The sequence below is a fragment of the Gasterosteus aculeatus genome, chromosome 14, assembly GCF_964276395.1.
Source record: "Gasterosteus aculeatus chromosome 14, fGasAcu3.hap1.1, whole genome shotgun sequence".
In the NCBI taxonomy this organism is placed as follows: Eukaryota; Metazoa; Chordata; class Actinopteri; order Perciformes; family Gasterosteidae; genus Gasterosteus; species Gasterosteus aculeatus.
This window is the reverse complement of record NC_135702.1, coordinates 3,017,115-3,034,810: the sequence shown is the minus strand read 5'-3', so window position 1 is coordinate 3,034,810 and position 17,696 is coordinate 3,017,115. Positions and strand designations below refer to the sequence as shown.

At 46.0% G+C, this 17,696-nt stretch overlaps 3 protein-coding genes across 6 annotated transcripts; 2 read left to right on the top strand and 1 right to left on the bottom strand.

The window, feature by feature from the left end:
* Positions 1 to 53: 53 nt before the first annotated feature.
* trappc13 (trafficking protein particle complex subunit 13) lies at positions 54 to 6,416 on the bottom strand. 4 transcript variants are annotated; one of them, XM_040197122.2, is made up of 13 exons: positions 6,256 to 6,410; positions 5,378 to 5,446; positions 3,992 to 4,091; positions 3,799 to 3,883; positions 3,572 to 3,699; positions 3,395 to 3,467; positions 3,076 to 3,120; positions 2,646 to 2,663; positions 1,127 to 1,260; positions 848 to 1,046; positions 668 to 768; positions 430 to 577; positions 54 to 348 (listed from the first exon to the last, which is right to left on the bottom strand). In XM_040197122.2, exons 1-13 carry the CDS (start codon positions 6,299 to 6,301, stop codon positions 241 to 243), a joined length of 1,254 nt encoding a protein of 417 aa, XP_040053056.2. In that variant the 5' UTR covers positions 6,302 to 6,410; the 3' UTR covers positions 54 to 240. The 4 variants fall into 4 exon arrangements, with proteins under 4 accessions (XP_040053056.2, XP_040053059.2, XP_040053057.2 ...); XM_040197125.2 differs by lacking the exon at positions 6,256 to 6,410 and adding an exon at positions 5,523 to 5,631; XM_040197123.2 differs by lacking the exon at positions 2,646 to 2,663 and having other exon boundaries at positions 6,256 to 6,416.
* A 111-nt stretch (positions 6,417 to 6,527) lies between these two features.
* Positions 6,528 to 12,988, top strand: LOC120831591 (MOB kinase activator 1B). Its single transcript, XM_040197126.2, has 6 exons — positions 6,528 to 6,972; positions 8,058 to 8,224; positions 9,623 to 9,716; positions 10,031 to 10,164; positions 10,791 to 10,954; positions 11,051 to 12,988. Exons 1-6 carry the CDS (start codon positions 6,959 to 6,961, stop codon positions 11,126 to 11,128), a joined length of 651 nt encoding a protein of 216 aa, XP_040053060.1. The 5' UTR covers positions 6,528 to 6,958; the 3' UTR covers positions 11,129 to 12,988.
* Positions 12,989 to 13,234: 246 nt separating this feature from the next.
* dck (deoxycytidine kinase) lies at positions 13,235 to 17,341 on the top strand. The gene is made up of 7 exons (XM_078088907.1): positions 13,235 to 13,579; positions 13,877 to 13,992; positions 15,445 to 15,638; positions 15,867 to 16,014; positions 16,111 to 16,226; positions 16,336 to 16,435; positions 17,063 to 17,341. Exons 1-7 carry the CDS (start codon positions 13,288 to 13,290, stop codon positions 17,087 to 17,089), a joined length of 993 nt encoding a protein of 330 aa, XP_077945033.1. The 5' UTR covers positions 13,235 to 13,287; the 3' UTR covers positions 17,090 to 17,341.
* The last annotated feature ends 355 nt before the right edge of the window (positions 17,342 to 17,696 follow it).

Sequence of the window (17,696 nt, the reverse complement as noted above, 5' to 3'; positions counted from 1 at the left end):
AAGTATCTGTGCATTTTCAAAGATGCAAAAACACAATGAGCACCACGATGATCAAAGATTGCAGATATTTTAATAACATGCATTCACATTTACATTATTATTTTCAGAAGAAAGAGATTTATATTATTCACAATTTTAAAATGTACAGTGCGATCTCCTCAGGTTGCATAAAGAGGCAAATGTCAGAGTTATGTGCAGAATTCCACTGTTGGTCCATTCACATCTAAAATGCAAAGCTCCTTAGCACTCATTGCTGGAGTACGGGCAGACCACGCACACCTGTGCGATGTCGTCATATTCGTACGTCCTCTTCAGAAACGTATCCGTCAGTCTCAATCCGGAAAGGCTCTGAAACAAGGACGTGAAGCGCATCAGTCAGCGCCAGTGTTACGAATCCACAGTTTTTCCTCTGGGAGTCTTGAGTCCTACCTGCAGACCCTGGACGGAGGAGAGGAGTGTGAGGGGCAGGGAGAGGAAGGCCCCCGGGCAGAGCTTCCCCAGCTGGCGCCCCGAGACGCCGCACCAGTGGATGGACCTGGTGTTGCACATCTCCAGCACCAGGTCCATGGTTCTTTCGCTGCAAGTCAGGAGAACAAAGAACATGTTGCTTCTCGTTGCTGTGTCAGGCTTGTGATCCTGTGACTTTGTCAGTCTTTTTTTTTTTTACCTGCAGTTGGTGATTCTACAGATAATGTCGAAAGGTTCCTCGAGGTTGACTGTGTCAGGAATCACCTCCAAAGACAGCCGGATGTCTCCATACCCTGGAGCCTGGAAGATCACACATTAAACCGAGGAAAAAAGGAGAGGTTCTTTTATTTTGGGAACCGTAAACGAGGCATCCCGGTACCATTCTTTGCAGCTGACTGGTCTGTAGCCTCCCTCTCTCCCCGAGATTGGTCTTCCACACGATGTCCAGCTTCCCAATCACCGTCACGCCCTTGATGACGCCGGCCTTCTCCGCGTACTCCGGCTTCGGCTTGAGGCAGTACAGGTACTGCCGCGTGTCCATCGGCTGCAGGTAGGACATTTTGCCAAATGTGGACTCTCTTGCAGTGGAAAAAGCAACGAATGAGAAAACAGCTGACGGCAAACACATCCACGAGAAGGAACGGGAAGTGCGTTTCACCCGTCGTCTCCGCTGGCCACCGTGTTGAGCTCCGTGACGTTGTACATCATGGAGGGCTCCAGAGATACCTTCTCCATGAACATCGGGGAGGTGGTGATGTTCTGGATCTGAGCCTCCAGGAACACTTCATCCGTCTGGATGCGGAGAAGCCAGAGATCACTAACTCGGGTTATTTAATCACATGATCTCTAAGGCAAGCTGAGCAACGTCCTCACTGGTTGTTAGGAAAAGGGGGGGAGGCGGTGTGCAAAGGGCAGGTTCACATTCGTCTGTGCGCGTCCTACTCACGCGGCAAGAGTTGTAAATTGCTGCAACATTCCTCCTGCGCACATAAAAATGCCTTGTAGGGTTTCACCAAAGCGCCTAAATGACGCTTCAGAAGTCCGAGTTAGACTTAAGCATTTGGCTTCTTACAGAATTTGCCTTTTTTTTTTTGTCTTCTCTCGTTTTATCGTCCCTGCGGCTACTTTGTAAAATACCCAAACGACTGTGAGGAAATGTGAACATATCCTTGCTTCTGCTCGGTGGGTGATGTGTGAGTAGAGTAACGGCTGTCAGATGAGACAAACATTAATTGCACCTCGGCGTGACGGCGGATTCTGTGGCGTTTGCTCAGCGTACCTCTGAGGACGGGGTTAGTGCGGCGGCGTTCAGTAGCGGTTGCACGCCGACAGATTTCTACCAATCCACAGTTGACTGAGGCCACTCGTTGATGCTCTGGGGAAGTAACTCTCTGTCAACCGCGGAGTGCAACCTCTACGACGGCCAGAAGCAGTGAGGAGGAGCGGAGAGCAGCCCACGCCTTGCGCTCATAACATGGACCGTTATTGTTAAATCACAGAGCTCAGCATCCCTGTTCCATGCAAGGCCGTTTCAACCGACACGCTGGAACCTCACAGTTCGTTACGTGTGATCACGTGTGTTTGGACCCACTGGGAAATGATCGGAACAAGAACGAGATCTGGGTTTCATGATCACTGAGAGGCAGAACTTCACTGGCTGAGACTCAAATGTCACGTTTGAGAATAACAATCACAGTGTGGTATTATAAACCAGTGATCCCCCGCCCCGTTATTCCGCCGCACCTTCTCCACCGGTCCGCAAAATATTGTCTGACGTGAAAACGGTCCGTGAGGTAAAAAAAAAAAGGTCGGGGACCACTGTTATAAACCACATAATCAATGCACACACCCCCACCGCCACCCATTAACACCACGCACTTCAATTAAAAAGGCCAAGCCCTGTGAAAGGGTGAGCTAGCGAGAAAGCGCAAGCGTCCAAAGAAAGGGCCGAAGAAGAAGAATGGAAGGTTCACGACCAGGTGTGAAACAGATCAATGTCGGCGCGTCACTTGTTTGCGTTTGACTAATCTAGGGGGCCGGTTGGTAGGATTGGTGTATCCCTTTCCATTCTTCTACTTTGCACCTTTCTGTTGGCCCCCAGAGAGACGGGGCTGCTGCACCGAAAAGGATGGAAGAGAAGCCGATGTTGAGCAATGAGAACAGAAGGGAACAATTACCACAGAACTGAGGTCACTCTAATGGAGAAAACAAAATACAAGACATAATGAACAAATGAAGTTACATGCCAAAGATGATGACAATCAATATTTGCGCGACGATAATAAAGGCTACTGGTGTGAAAAAAAAAAAAAAAAGACACAAAGCGGGTTTCCTCTGTGAGGAAAACACTTGATCTCCAACTTCTGAAAACAAACTTTTACAGTGTCTTTTTTCTGTTTAGTCGACAGTACTGGAGGTACAAGGGTTTTCCAGGAGTCCATCCATAAACTAACTGCCCCTAATAGCACATGGGAACGTTCCTAACTAGGAAATGAAATATGAAATGAAGCACGTTGTATGCTACAATAACGACTCGCATGTCATACAACGGGGCTATTTGCATGAGGACGAGGGGAATGGCGGCGTGTTTGAGAGCGGCACCCTTACCTCCGCGTTGTAGAACTTTGTCTTCACGTCCAGCGGCTTCAAAACCTGATTGAGGATAGATTGCAAACTGAACGCTGTTGTTTTCTCACACTGTGCATCCATTAGGCAGAGATAGAGGAGATACTTCTGAAGCAAAACACAACTGCAGGATCTTCAGCTGACAAAAGGGACCATACTGCAAGCGCTGCTGGACCCTGCCGAGGGTCCAGAGCTGGGAGGGTGATCGCCTTTTCGACCTGTTGAGGACCTGTGATATTTCTCAGGTCCCTCCCAAGCGCACGCCGCTGTCGTCTAACGGGAACGCGCAAACATCCCTCACCTGGAATTTGAAGAACTTCCGGAAATAGAGCTTCTCCCCGTACTGGGTGGTGTAACTGACGGCACAAACTAGGCTGCGAATTGGAAGGAAAGAAACATTTAGAATACCGGAGCAACACAAGCACCGGTTTTGACCTTTGCAAAGACGGCGGCCGTGCTTTGAGAGAGAATCACTCACATGTGCGTCCCAATTTCTTTGACCTCGTGGTGGATGACGTCGTCGATGCAGCTCTCCGGTTTGAGCTCGGCCACTGCAGAGTTAGACGCCGAGAGGTTGAGCCTCTGTGAGCTGGTCTGAAGGTCCGCCTGCAGGAGATCACGGGGCCACAAGAGCACAGCGGTGGGTAAAAACCCGGAGAGCAACGTGCGCGACGAGGGCTCGAAAGAGGCCTTTGTTTACAGCACCTTCACGAGCACGTCCTTCACCACCTGGATGCTGTCGTTGTGCACACTGATGTAACTGGAGAAGGTCTCGCCGAGGAAGATGTTCCTGTGGGGAAAGGTTAAAATCTGTCGACTTCGAGAACAACGGTTTGCTCCGCAAAAAGTACTCGCCGCTCATTGGTCGATTCACCAACAGCTGGTGAGCGGTACTTACCCAAAGTTCTGAGGAAGCGTCAGCATCTCCCCCAGCATTAGCGCCTCTGCTCCTTTGATGGTGGAGGGGTCCTCCCTCATTAGCTGACCAAACAAATCCCCTAAAAACACAATGAGAGTTAAACATTGGAGCCCTCCCTGAGTCGAAGACACAAGTGACTTAACCAACCAATAACATGTGTGCATGTGTGTTTTTGCTATGAAGACATTACCAGGCACCCTTTCTCGAACTGTATAAAAGAAGTAAAGTCCAGAACACAAGTTTATTCATACCGATATATAGAACCTTCCCATGTCAAGTTGGTCCGGGTTTGAAAGCAAGGGGTGTTTTTGGGTTCAAATCTGTGTATGAATATCAGGATTACTACTCACACATATAAACCCTCTGTTAGATCAATGACTCAACAAGCAATTCAGCTTTGTTTCCTCTTCCTACTACTCTTATGTATGTAGTAACTGATGTCAAAACCAACTTATTCCTCTTTGTGAACGATGAGATAAGCCGTGACTTTGTTAAAACTCTTGTATAAAGAGATTCTTCTGGTAAGTGTCATTTGGATTTATGGTTTGCAGCAGTTGCATTTCCCTGTCATATAATTAATTTTAGGGGGAAACAAGAACTGAACTCCTCCGCTGGGGAAAGGATATATGTAATACACATGTGCACTGGATTTAAAGCAAACGCTATAAAAAGTAGGCTAGCAGTTTGAAATTCATATGATATGGCTTTTTCTTTTCATTATGATTACGTTTTATGACATTAAGATACGTGCCATTAGGTCAAAATATTTTAACATTGCCGCATCCTTTGCCTAAAGGGGGATGTGAAAGCTTCACACAGCCACAGACAATATCTGCTATTGGTTGAAAGTCGTATTTGGAGAAGAGGAAAAGCAGAAGCGATGCTCTCAGAGACACTAAAAGTAGAACTAAGAGAACTTCCAGCTTGTTGCCGGTCCTTACGTTGTTTTCCATTGTGCACCTGATTATGAAATGTTGATACAAACTCCTAACTTGTGTTCTAAAACCCTGTTGCCAGTTTCCAAATTACAGTCATGGATTTAATTTAATCGGAATAGAATGCAAAGGATGAGCCTGAGAAGTCCGGTGAAACACCCTGGATCCTTTGAGACTACTCCGTTGTCGTACAATAATGCACGCAACAACTCGCAATGCATGAAAAAGAAAGACAATTTTCCTCCCATAGTGCAAAGAGTTGTCTTAAAATGACAACTCACTAGATATTTGATTAACTTTTTGTCCCCAAACTCTGTTTGTTGGAATGTAAATATTTGAATGGCCATTCAAAAGGCATCCAAGGTTGCGTGTTGCTGCTGTACTGGATCAACCAACAGCCCTACGGATGTCTAAAGCGGATCAGGCTTACCTGGCAGATCTCGATCTTCACATGTCACCGGCAGGTTGGTGAAGAGTGTCGGTTTTGTTAACCGCATCACTGTAAAGTAAAGGGACGTCGGTCAGTGACCGGACACACAAGTCGGGAGAAAGATGATGTACTATTTAGCAATCACCCTGTCCGGTTTCATTACGACGTATGACCACGACAAACAGGTCATCGTCTATCGTGGTCTTTGTGGCGTTGCGATGAATCAGTTAAAACGTTTCAACACGCTTTGCTTTGTTGTCTAGGTGAGGCACAGAAATGACAAGTCTCTGAGTGTCAGATGAATCATTTAGTACTCCACCTTTTATTAATGGTCTGGTGTTAACAGGAGCATTTTAGCAGCAGTCACCTTTCAACAAAAACGTAACGACGAGAATGTGCACTGGATCTATATTCACAAAGCAAGAATATGCTGTGCAGGGCTGTTACTTATGACGTCTTACAAATACTACACATGTAAGTTACAACCTTTAATGGCTGCACATTCGTCAGCAAAGGAAGGAGGTTTTTAGACTGACGCATTAGTTTGATTCACACAGATAATAAAACCAGAGGGTACAATTCACAAATCTGTAAACAATGTGTTTGTTAGCTAAATTAGCTAACAACACAACCGACATGCTGTAATATATTGCTTAACAGCGTCATACAACCTCAGCGTTGGTCAAGTATTATAAAAGGTAAACCTGTCACAAATAGTGCCGGTTTATATAGAATCGAATGTAAAATATTGGGTAGCGCTATTAGAAGCTAAAATCCACAACAAATCACCAGTGCATTCAAATAATAACGCGTCCGTTCCTCCCCTGCATCATCATCTAGAATCGGATTATCAAGGCTATTTGAAGGAATTTAAGTACCTTTTAACGCAAGTAGGTGTTCCTGTTTAGCTTGATTTACTTCCATTTTGACAGGGGAAATTGTATTTTCGGGGACGTTAGCTGCTCTGCTAGCTGTGGTTTCAGACAAGCTAGTCTGTGAACTTTGACCCTACAGGAAGCGCTTTTTCTTCTTCGTCTTTTTTTTTACGCCTTGCGCTTAAAATACTCCCAACTCCGACAGGTCGTGATGGTTTGTTTAACAGTAAAACATCACTGTATTCTTATTATTAATTGGGAAAACGTGCAGAGGATTTATGTGTTCTCACAAAAACAATATTGAATTAAATTGACCTCCAACTGAAATGTTAGTGCTGATAACTGTCGTCCGCTAGATGTCGCCGCACCCAGAAATGCGTCTTAATCTGCTTCGGTCGCCAAAAGAAGAAGTTCTCGTTACATTTAGTGCGCTGCTGCCTCTCAGCGTACGGAGCAGTTTACACTGGACCAGCTTGTCCGGGACACTAATGTTTTTTCTCTTTATTACGAACGTGTAAATGCGGTCAGTTCATCCAAAGAAATATTTATTTTGGATTTGTCTGGAGGACTGCGGAAGGCGAGACCGAAAAGATTCGAGGACGTGCGACACTTGAGAGTTTTAGCAAACAACTCCCCCATTTGCTCGCACTCCTGTCTGTCTGTTCGCTATTTGACAAGAGAGGGGTTTTCTGCGGTCCGAGGAAACATGAGCTTTCTTTTGTGAGTAAGATTTACCGTCACGGATGGTTGCTTTGTCTTGTCACGTCGTTTTGTATTCGGGAAGTATTGACGGAGTTAGCTTTACGCAGCCAGCCAGCTAGCAAGCTAGCGATAGCAAAAATACGGGCTGGGACTACTTGCTGGACTAACCTCCGAATGCCCGTTGTTATTCATAGTGATGTCGTTTATATTTTTAGGATAATTGTCGTATTCAACAATAGGAAATAGAAGTTATGTGTACTGGTAATATGTTCTGGCGTTAAGCTTTTAAAAAGTATTACACTGTCCCCAGAGAACATTGTTACTAGAGAGGTTGTCAGGCCGGCTGGCGTGGATATTTGCTGGTGCGAACACTTTGTTAAAACTAGCTAATCCAGCTCCGATTTCACCCATTTGTTCCATTTTAGTAATATTGTGATATTTAACTTGGTAATCAAAAAGCCCAAAAGTGCCTTTTGGTGAGGATGTGAGTTAAAGATGGAAGAAGATGATAGAGGTTAACAACCTGACACTCAACCCCAGACAAATATAACGTTACGCCAAATAGGTTTCGGTGTTTAACGTCATCGTTTCCATCAGGCAAGGTAATAGATTCATTGGATTACGGTTAGCTGCACAATCCCATTCCAGACCTGAGTATTTTGTTTAACCATTGCTCAAACCTTTTTTATTTGATTGAAATTGTATGAAAATGATCCAGGACTCAAGACACAGATTGGTTTAAAATTGCTGTCAGTGATCCAATTAAAGGGGAGTCTGTTTTAATGTGCCGCCTACCATGTTGTGATGACTCCAACTCTTTGTTAATTACAGTTAATGGGCCTGGAAGAGGCGATTGAATACAGCACCTCCCCAAATGGCCTCATTACACACAGAGAGACGCACACCGTGTGTGCCAAACACATCAACCCAACAAGGGCTCGACTCTTTTCTTCGCTTCTTTAAGAACATCGAGACTTTTAGTCATCAAAAATTCCGTCAGCTGGAGCCAGTGCGAATGTGATCGCATGATTTGTAATCACATCTGGCTCCTTCCTCATTTGCCAACGCCGTTTGTTCTTCCTCTTTTGAAATGTGACTCTTAGTGGAAACCGTTCATCCAAGACGTTCAAGCCCAAGAAGAATATCCCGGAGGGTTCTCACCAGTACGAGCTGTTGAAACATGCAGAGGCTACGCTGGGAAGTGGAAACCTGCGCATGGCGGTCATGTTGCCCGAGGGCGAAGACTTAAATGAGTGGGTCGCAGTCAACAGTAAGTACGGTTTTATCTTTTTTAAAACCACCTTATAGATTCAGCTTCCTGGCAGAAAGACGGCACATTCACACACCTCTATACCTGTCACCCTTTTTGTGGTTTAAAAAAGTGTGTGTGTTTGCATGCTTTGCAGTTGTCTGGTTGTCAACATGACAATAAGTCCCTATCAGGAATCCATCTGAGAGCTATCAGGCTGTAAGATCCTGGCTTTACCCCAGAAGAGTGTCTGCATTCGTGCTGGAAAAAACACTCTGAATGTTAAAGAGATTTGATCATCTGTGCTGTGAGACACTTGTTTACATTCCTCCACATTTAAAGACAAATGTCTAGTCAGCAGCAGCAGCTTCATTTCCTCTGGTGCCAAAGTGCCTCGAGGGATGAAAACATTTTATTATCTGATCTGGTTTCAATGTTTAGATCACAAAATACGAAACTAAATGCATCGATAAATATGTTCATTCTTTATTGCTGTGTTTACTTTCGTGTCTGTTTTTATTTTTTTTTCTGTTTTTGCATTATTGGGTAGTGAAGTATTTTTTAACCAATTGCAGTATAAAACAAGCTGAAGCTGGTTGACTTTATTTCTACACGATGTTGACAGGGAATCTTGTACATCAGTCAGTTCACACATTTTACAGTGTGAGACGGCTTTGCTACTTGATTGCAATATTTGTACTGTTCTTTGGTTAAAGGTCGGTGAAAGCGACTGGCTGTGACTCGGTCCTACGTGAGAGGTTTTATCTGCCGTAATAAACAGAAGTCACTGCGGGGGATTACTTCTCTCTCCGCCAAAGTTAATGCCTTTGTTTTGTTCTTGTAATGGCGGTAGAGGACGAGAGGGGGTTATGACATGCAATGACGTTCCTCAAGCATCTCTGATGTTCTGCAGCTGTCTCTCCGCATACTCCACCACGTCGGTCCACACCCACTCAAAGTGTGTCCCGGTGACGAGGACTTTGGCAGCTGTCATGGCAACATGAACGTCCATCAGTGTGGCCAAAGTGACTTCCATTACTGAAGTGGTAGAAACCTGTTTTAAGCGCTTTGACCTGGCTATGAATACACATTCACACTCTTTGGACAAAATATCTTTACTGGAGCCTGAGCGATCCTCATCAAACCTAAAAGGAACCAGCGTTTCCCTTCACAGGACCGCACGCTGCGGCTGGTCTGTGTGTACTTTTCCTCCCCGACGAGATTAGCGGCTGGAGCACCAGCACTCTATATGGATCCCTCTGACGGAATGAGCGATAACCCAAAGTGTGCACTGGTTTACAGTCTGTACTGGGTCAGGAACCGGTGGTCGGAAGGGGGGGGCTGTTTGTACTGGCACACAATGTATTTAGTCTCGTGTACGATTATTTTTAATACGCTTCTCTACATTTTGTTTTTCAGCTGTGGATTTCTTCAACCAGATCAACATGCTGTATGGCACCATCACAGATTTCTGCAGAGAGGAAAGCTGTTCAGTCATGTCTGCTGGTCCCAAGTAAGTTTGATTTAGAAACCCGCCCGCAGGCTGTGGGAAAAAATAACTTGGGATCCATTGTCATCAAATGTGACCGTAAATCAAATTGAAGACTTTGTTATCTTGCCCATGGAAAATACCGGCTTCCTGCTGCCACGATCAGCAGTGTTTACGTGCCGGCGTCTCGTAGGGAAAGCTGAGCTCACACCATTTACATTCAAAAGAATCCAAAAGAGAAATGGTGTTTGGTGAATCTGAACCCTGTTAAAGTGTCAGTGGGGAGGCAGCTTGAACCCCTCATCCTACGGTGTTTGTCACCCACATTCCTCCTCCAGGTACGAGTACCATTGGGCGGATGGAACCAACATCAAGAAGCCCATCAAATGCTCCGCTCCCAAGTACATCGATTACCTCATGACCTGGGTGCAGGACCAGCTGGACGATGAGACACTTTTCCCTTCAAAGATCGGTATGGATCTTCCCTCCATCCTGTCACCGTGTGCGTTTGATGCGTTCCTCACTGGTTGCTATTAATGCTCAGCTCTCAGTACGAGACCCTTAAATACGCACGATCAATGCCCGTTTAGGTCTTATTACAGAACATCTGTATGTGTTGGTCTGGACGGAGCTTGAAAAGAGATCACGGGTGTGGTGTAAGGTGATGCCTTAATTGGGTCGGACGGAAACCAGCGCAGATAAATATCATTATTACATCTCAGTGGAAGTCCAGGATCTACGTTTTGTCTGCTCGGCACATCGTGTACGCAGCAGTGCTGTGGTGATGGCGACATCATCGGTTTCCAACCGCAGGCGGACGCCACGTTTCCACGAGGCGTTGCGCTCATGACAGTTTGCACTTCTCCTAATTCGTTAAAAGACCTTTTTGCAAATCAGAACGACCTACAGCGGTTTGTCATTCTGGTTTCACGGCTCTGAGCTCTGTGGCTTATTGGGATTTGTAACAGAAAAAGGAGCGGTTTGCCACGTATGAGGGCATTTTGAAATTCCTCACTACATTAAATCATTTGCTCCACCTGTTTGTATCTTTGGTGTTGTGTGAATCACATTTTCTTTTTCTTTTTTTTCCCCCACAAGGTGTCCCCTTTAAGCGAAACTTTATGTCTGTGGCCAAGACCATCCTGAAGCGCCTGTTCAGGGTCTACGCTCACATCTACCACCATCACTTTGACTCCGTGATACAGCTGCAGGAGGAGGCCCACCTCAACACATCGTTCAAACACTTCATCTTCTTTGTCCAGGTAAACCGTCCCCGGCATCTGGTCCTGGACTTGTATGTCACTCGAGTGACGCGGTATCTTGCAGCGGGTGACGCCGCTTCCGTTTTTCTCTTTCAGGAGTTCAACCTGATCGACCGCAAAGAGCTGGTCCCGCTTCAGGAGCTGATCGAAAAACTGACCACCAAGGACAGATAAACGGCCACGTAATCTTTATTTTATTGGTATTCTAATTTTTGCACAGATACCCACCCCGCCCTGGCTGTACGTATGCAGTAGATACTATATTTCCACACGGGGAAATGTTTTTAATAGGGCCAGGAAGAAGGAAGGCTCTTGGCAGGTTTAAGGCACCGGGACTGATGCTATCAGGGATTACGCACTCGATTGAACGAACCGCAGATTAGCATATTGGAGGAAATGTTTTTTGCTGTATGGAAAGATCCCCAGTATTCAGTCATGGCTGACATCAAGGGTAACAGATGTAGGTTCATTAGTTTTCTATTCTAATGCAGAGATTCTTTCTTCTTTCACTTGGATTTATGACGACGCGCAGACATTTTCACGCTCTTGGATTCCCGTTTGAAACTTGCGTGCAGGGAAGAAGTGTGTCTGCAGAGTTGCTGTATTGTAATATTAGTATATTTGATGGTGTTATGGCAAGCAAGAATTAAAACCAGCCTTTAAGCCCGATCGCCACACTAGCTAGTTATCTTATTCATCAGTCTACATAGAAGGATCTGGGTTGCCGTCTGTTACTTTTCACATATATAACATCTGTCAGTGGAGAATAACCCTAAGTGCCTCGCACGGCTCATAATTGCCCTATTTCAACCGTGAGAGCTAGAAGAAGATAAAGGCCATATACCACTGACTTGATTGACATGTCATCAAATTTTACACGCCACCTCCTATTTTGAGGGGTTTTTTTTCTCTTTTTTTTAAAAAACCATGCGCTTCACCAACATTTCTCATATTTAGTTAGAAGGTGTTTTTACGAAGTGTTGTGTGCAGGTTCTGATAAATGAATGTGTTGGAGGACATAGAAGTGAGGCTGGTATCGTCGTAGCAGGGATTCCAATTCAAATAAACCCAATAGTACAAGACTTGAAGTATAAATGCATTTCTAGGAAACGTCTTCAAGGGCTCTAAAACCTTAAATTGTAAATAAATGTCCTAATAGAAGTAGAGACCTGTGTTTTTAAAAGTCAAACCGGCCAGTTAATTGAAAAAACAAATTGGATTACGCTGCTGCATCCCGTGTTGTCTCAGCAGCCACGAAGCACTTTGAACGATTGACCTCTTTTGCCTGAATGTTTGTTCTGCACAGACGCCGCGTCACGTGACCGAGCGTAGTTTATTTCCCCCAATGAATGTCCACTAAACCCCTCAAACGGCTTTTTGGAACGGTCTGGAGCCCCTCCGATCTCAAAGTGTAGTTTACTATGCAACAATTAACGCGACACTAAAAGGTTTACCAGTCGGCTCACTCCTACTTTCTCCAAATGTTGCGTTTCCTGTTTTTCTTATCGTGCATAAATTCAGGTGTACGCTGGAAATGGAATCCTGAGATGAGGTGAGATGAACAGTTTATATATCTTTATATATCATTTGCCACAGGTGTAAGCTTCAACGCACACATGTAAATACTGAGGGTTAGACTTGTCTTAAGGATCTTTTTTTTTCTTTTTTCGGCGAGCATGGAGCAGTAGCTTTTGGTTTAAAGAATGCATTGAGTCTTTATAGAGGCTGCTTCCCCCCATTTGGATATTAGAATCTTGTTTGCTTTTGTTGTGGAGTGTCTCTCTTTTCCGCATCCTTCGTTAACTATTATGAATGTTACTGCTCACCAGATATGCGATAGAGTATCCGTCATCCCGGGACGCGTCTCATCCGTATGAAACGCCCACAACGTGTTGCCTACAGCTTCTTCCTCCTGGACTGAAATAATCCATGAAATGTGTGTGTGTATATAAAGGCTTAGTAGGGGTTTTCAATGCTACTGATATTGATTTATGCTGTTTACAAGGAAAATAAAGGTGGTCTTGACTCTTTGAATGGATTGTGTGTTCACTGCAGCCAACGTTGGGAAGCAAGTGCGTTTAACCTTTTACATACAAAACATCAGTTTATAAAGTAAGATGCATTTTTGAAGATTACACCAAAAGAGTTAAAATGAGATCTACATCAGCGACCATGTTAAAGTGCTTTTAGAAGCTTCAAGTAACATTTACAATACACGACTCAAGTTCTGACAGTATTTATAGATGCATATTTAAAGCGTACAGAAACATGCAGCTCTGCAGAATAGACGCTAGTACTTAATACTTCCAGTACACGGCGTTGCTTCTACCGTGATGACTGCAGGATTCTGCGCGTGTCACCGGCCGATCAGCCCTCCGCAGCGGGGGGGCGGGGCAGCAGCAGCAGCAGCTGCTTCCGGCGCGCAGACCAGCTGCGCAAAAACCCGCCAAAGATTGAAACGACCAGGAAACGCTCGTGCAGCCGCGCGCGCCCGCTCGCCCGATCCGATCGATCCGCCCGCACCTGCTTACGACGCATTCTGGACCATGTCTTTCACCCCGAAGAGGCCGCGTCCCGACCCGACGAACGGACGGATTCGCCGGGTCTCGATCGAGGGAAACATCGGTGAGTGCGGCGGCCTCGTTGTGGCTGGGAGGCGCTTTTCGCTCAACGGCTGCGTCTTTCGGACGCTTGCCGGCCGGGTGACGTCAGCGGTGACGTGACGCGAGCAGACACCGGGGCCGTGATTACGGTCTTGTATTTAAAGTAACGTTAAAACGTTTACCGTCGTCCCTGCCTCTGCTAAGCTACGTGCTAACCTGCAGCATCCGATGCGCACGTTGAACATGCGTCGCCAAATGTGACTTGTTTTGTTTCTTGTGTGTGTCTCTCCGTTTTCTGGACTCGTCCCCTCGTGTCCAGCGGCGGGCAAGTCCACGTTTGTGAGCCTCCTGGAGCAGGTGAGCGGGGACTGGGAGGTGGTGCCGGAGCCCATCGCCAGGTGGTGCAATGTCCAAACCAACGGCAGTGACTTCGAGGTACACCACGTGACGCGCCGGGACCTTTCCTAATCAAACCGCCCGCTCTGAGGACGGTTGGCTTCGGGATGTCCCCGCGGGACCACTCGTGTTGACGCTCTGCACTGTGAAGATAACGCGAGGAGGCTTCCTGTTTTTGGAGAGCAAATATATGTGTCACTGCTATATATCTATATATGCCACTGCCATACAGCCATATATGCCACTGCCATACAGCCATATATGTTACTTCTATGTATGCCATATATGCCACTGCCATACAGCCATATATGCCACTGCCATACAGCCATATATGCCACTTCTATATATGCCACTGCTATACAGCCATATATGTCACTGCTATACAGTCATATATGCCACTGCCATACAGCCATATATGCCACTGCCATACAGCCATATATGCCACTTCTATATATGCCACTGCTATACAGCCATATATGTCACTGCTATACAGTCATATATGCCACTGCCATACAGCCATATATGCCACTGCCATACAGCCATATATGCCACTGCTATACAGCCGTATATGCCACTGCTATACAGCCGTATATGCCACTGCTATATAGCCGTATATGCCACTGCTATATAGCCGTATATGCCACTTCTATATATGCCACTGCCATACAGCCATATATGTCACTTCTATGTATGCCATATATGCCACTGCCATACAGCCATATATGCCACTGCTATACAGCCGTATATGCCACTGCTATATAGCCGTATATGCCACTTCTATATATGCCACTTCTATATATGCCACTTCTATATATGCCACTGCTATACAGCCATATATGCCACTGCTATACAGCTATATTTGCCACTTCTATATATGCCACTGCTATACAGCTATATATGCCACTTCTATATATGCCACTGCTATACAGCCGTATATGCCACTTCTATATATGCCACTGCTATATGTCACTGCAAGAGATATATATATCTCTGTCACAGCTATGACCTCCCACACTGCTGCAGGCGCAGCCCCACGATATATATGTCACATATCACAGCTTTGAGATCCAGGTTCAGCAGTAGAAATAAATAAATGTCAAATAAGACGGAACATTAGCGTAAAGTTGCATCAAACGTGTAAAGCGGTTTCTTTTGGTGCCGTTTTGAGCCCTGCGAAGTGGCTCAGTGCTGCACACTGGTTTCCAGTGTAAAATGAGAGCACGTTGATATTTTCAGTATGAACGACTGTCAGGAGCCCTCATCGACAACTCTTTATAATAAAGTGTGCACAGCTGCGTCAGGTCAAACTCGTCTGCCCTCCGCTCATATAATTAGACGGATTCCCTCATGATGCAATGAGCAACATTAAGAAAAGGCTCCTTTTTAAATTTGATTTTTAACGGATTTACAAACGTGGATTTATTTATCGGGAGTTTGTACTTTTAACGCACACATTTTTTTGAAATCCCCCTTAATTCCTTCTGTTTTTAGGAGCTGACCACATCTCAGAGGAGCGGAGGGAATGTGCTGCAGATGATGTACGAGGAACCGGAGAGATGGGCCTACACCTTCCAGAGCTACGCCTGCATCAGCCGGGTGCGAGCGCAGATCAAGTCGGCCAATGGGAAGCTCCGGGAGGCGGAGAACCCCGTCCAGTTTTTCGAGCGGTCCATCTACAGTGACAGGTATCAGTGACAGGAACACGCACCTTGTGGAGTTTTAATTTGATTTAAGACTATTTCATGGAGAAGTGGTTTTTTACATTTTTTTTGGTCAGAAATAATCTATTCGATCCATTCTCGATGGACAAAATGACCACATTCACTCCATGGCCCAACAATGCAGTCGGGTCTAAAAACGTTTCTGTGATGTGGACGCTGCGGATGCTGCAAGCTGACCGTGTCGTGTCCCAGGTACATCTTTGCAGCCAACCTGTATGAGAGGAAGTGCCTGAATGAGACGGAGTGGTCCGTCTACCAGGACTGCCACGGCTGGCTGCACAGCCAGTTCGGGAAGCACCTCGAGCTCGACGGGATCATCTACCTCCGAGCTTCGCCAGAGGTACTCCCCCTCCCTCTCATGGGGATGTCTTCACCTCGGCCCCCCTCGGAAAAGAACCAAACCGACCTGCTCCGTTTGCTTTCGTTGCGTGTGCAGAGATGTTTTGAGCGGCTGCACCTGAGAGGCAGAGAGGAAGAGCAGGACATCCCTCTGGAGTACCTGGAGGAACTCCACCTGAAGCACGAGAGCTGGCTGCAGCACAAGACCATGACGTGAGGGGGGAGGGGGGGGCTGGAGCCGCTCATAGTCACGTCTTTATATTATTTCATGTTGCTGAAGCATCACTAACCGTGGGCCCCCCGCGTTCTGCCCTGTCCTCAGCATGGAGTTTGAGTATCTCAGCGACGTGCCCGTCTTGACCATGGACGTGAACGAGGACTTTAAAGGGAACAAAATCCAGAGCGACGACATGATTGAGAAGGTGAGCGACAGAAATTAACCCCCCCCCCCCAAAAAAAAGAAGAAAGTTTCGCGACTAAACTGAGAAATAACTGAATCTTAAAGCCAGATCAAACTTGAACTTTCAAAATGTGTCTTTTTCCCAAGGAAATGACCTTGAATGACCTTTTTTGCCCGAGTCGCTATTCTTTCTTCGTATTGAGTGTTTACTTTTGAAATGTCGACAATCGCTCTGCTGATAATACGCATGTACTTTGGATGCAATGCAGCCGTTATAACTCACCATTTCAACATTGCGATATACGTATTCCTGGAAAGAGTACTTAGGGGGGGAGGAAAGCGCCACATCTCGCCCGGCGCACCTGATAAACCTGCGCCCACTGTCGGGAACTTTTAAAAACACTCCCCGGGCGGAGGGCGAGTGCTTAAACAGGTTCCCGGGGGTCATGCATGTCGCACAGCGTGATCGCTCTTGATAGCCGGGCTTCACGCGCTGAAACGAGGCCCGGACGGAGCCGCCGGTGCTCGCCTTTCACTGCACGAACAGGAAGCGGTGCCGCACAAAGCAACTCGTTTTTCGAGTTGTAACCAAACAAAGAAAAAGGAAAGCCTTGCGTGCCGCTGACGGCTCTTTGCGGTTCCGTTTCAGGTGAAGCAGTTCTTGAGCTCGCTGTGAAGATGGCGCCGCCGCTGGAAAATCGAATCCGCTCCACAGGAGGAGGAAAAGCTGAACGGTGTGAAACGCCTCCTTGGTGGAGGTTGTTTTTCTGTAAATTACAATCACCACACGTGATCCGACCTGCTCCTCATTTTTTTTTTATTGAAAACAAACCCAATGAACTTTTTTCTTACGTCTGTTGTGTATTTATGTAAATGTTTTGTACCGTCAGTTCTCGCAAATGACATTAAACTTGAAATGCTTGTTTAATTTTTTTGTGGTCATCAAATGCAGTAAATCTGCTTTTAAATATAACCCGGGTAGTTAAAGAGGATGATGATGATGTTCAGCTCTTCCAGAAGAGGTCACCAGTCTCCTTAACAGCTGTCCAGTCAGCCATTTGTGACTGCTGAGCTTTACCTGGGAGCTCCAAAGGGATTTGACCACCTGAAATAGGTGATCGATGGTTATGTGGCCTCATAAGTGTGTGTGTGTGTGTGTGTGTGTGTTACTGCTAAATTTAAATCCCTTGACTGAAAACAGGGACTAGTTGAGTCTTATTTAAAAGGCGTGTGAACAAAAGCACAAAGTCACTGAACTCTAAACATTTGGTTGTTTGGCTCCA

Excerpts from the sequence above, each read along its gene's own strand:
- trappc13 (XM_040197122.2), bottom strand. The coding sequence starts at position 6,301 with ATGGAAGTAAATCAAGCTAAACAGGAACACCTACTTGCGTTAAAAG. Across the intron at positions 5,447-6,255 it reads ACACCTACTTGCGTTAAAAG|TGATGCGGTTAACAAAACCG; the intron begins GTACTTAAATTC and ends TTTACTTTACAG. Across the intron at positions 3,884-3,991 it reads ACGCTTCCTCAGAACTTTGG|GAACATCTTCCTCGGCGAGA; the intron begins GTAAGTACCGCT and ends CTTTCCCCACAG.
- LOC120831591 (XM_040197126.2), top strand. Across the intron at positions 9,717-10,030 it reads GTCATGTCTGCTGGTCCCAA|GTACGAGTACCATTGGGCGG; the intron begins GTAAGTTTGATT and ends TTCCTCCTCCAG. Across the intron at positions 10,165-10,790 it reads ACTTTTCCCTTCAAAGATCG|GTGTCCCCTTTAAGCGAAAC; the intron begins GTATGGATCTTC and ends TTCCCCCACAAG.
- dck (XM_078088907.1), top strand. The coding sequence starts at position 13,288 with ATGACTGCAGGATTCTGCGCGTGTCACCGGCCGATCAGCCCTCCGCAG. Across the intron at positions 13,993-15,444 it reads CCAACGGCAGTGACTTCGAG|GAGCTGACCACATCTCAGAG; the intron begins GTACACCACGTG and ends TTCTGTTTTTAG. Across the intron at positions 16,015-16,110 it reads ACCTCCGAGCTTCGCCAGAG|AGATGTTTTGAGCGGCTGCA; the intron begins GTACTCCCCCTC and ends TTGCGTGTGCAG.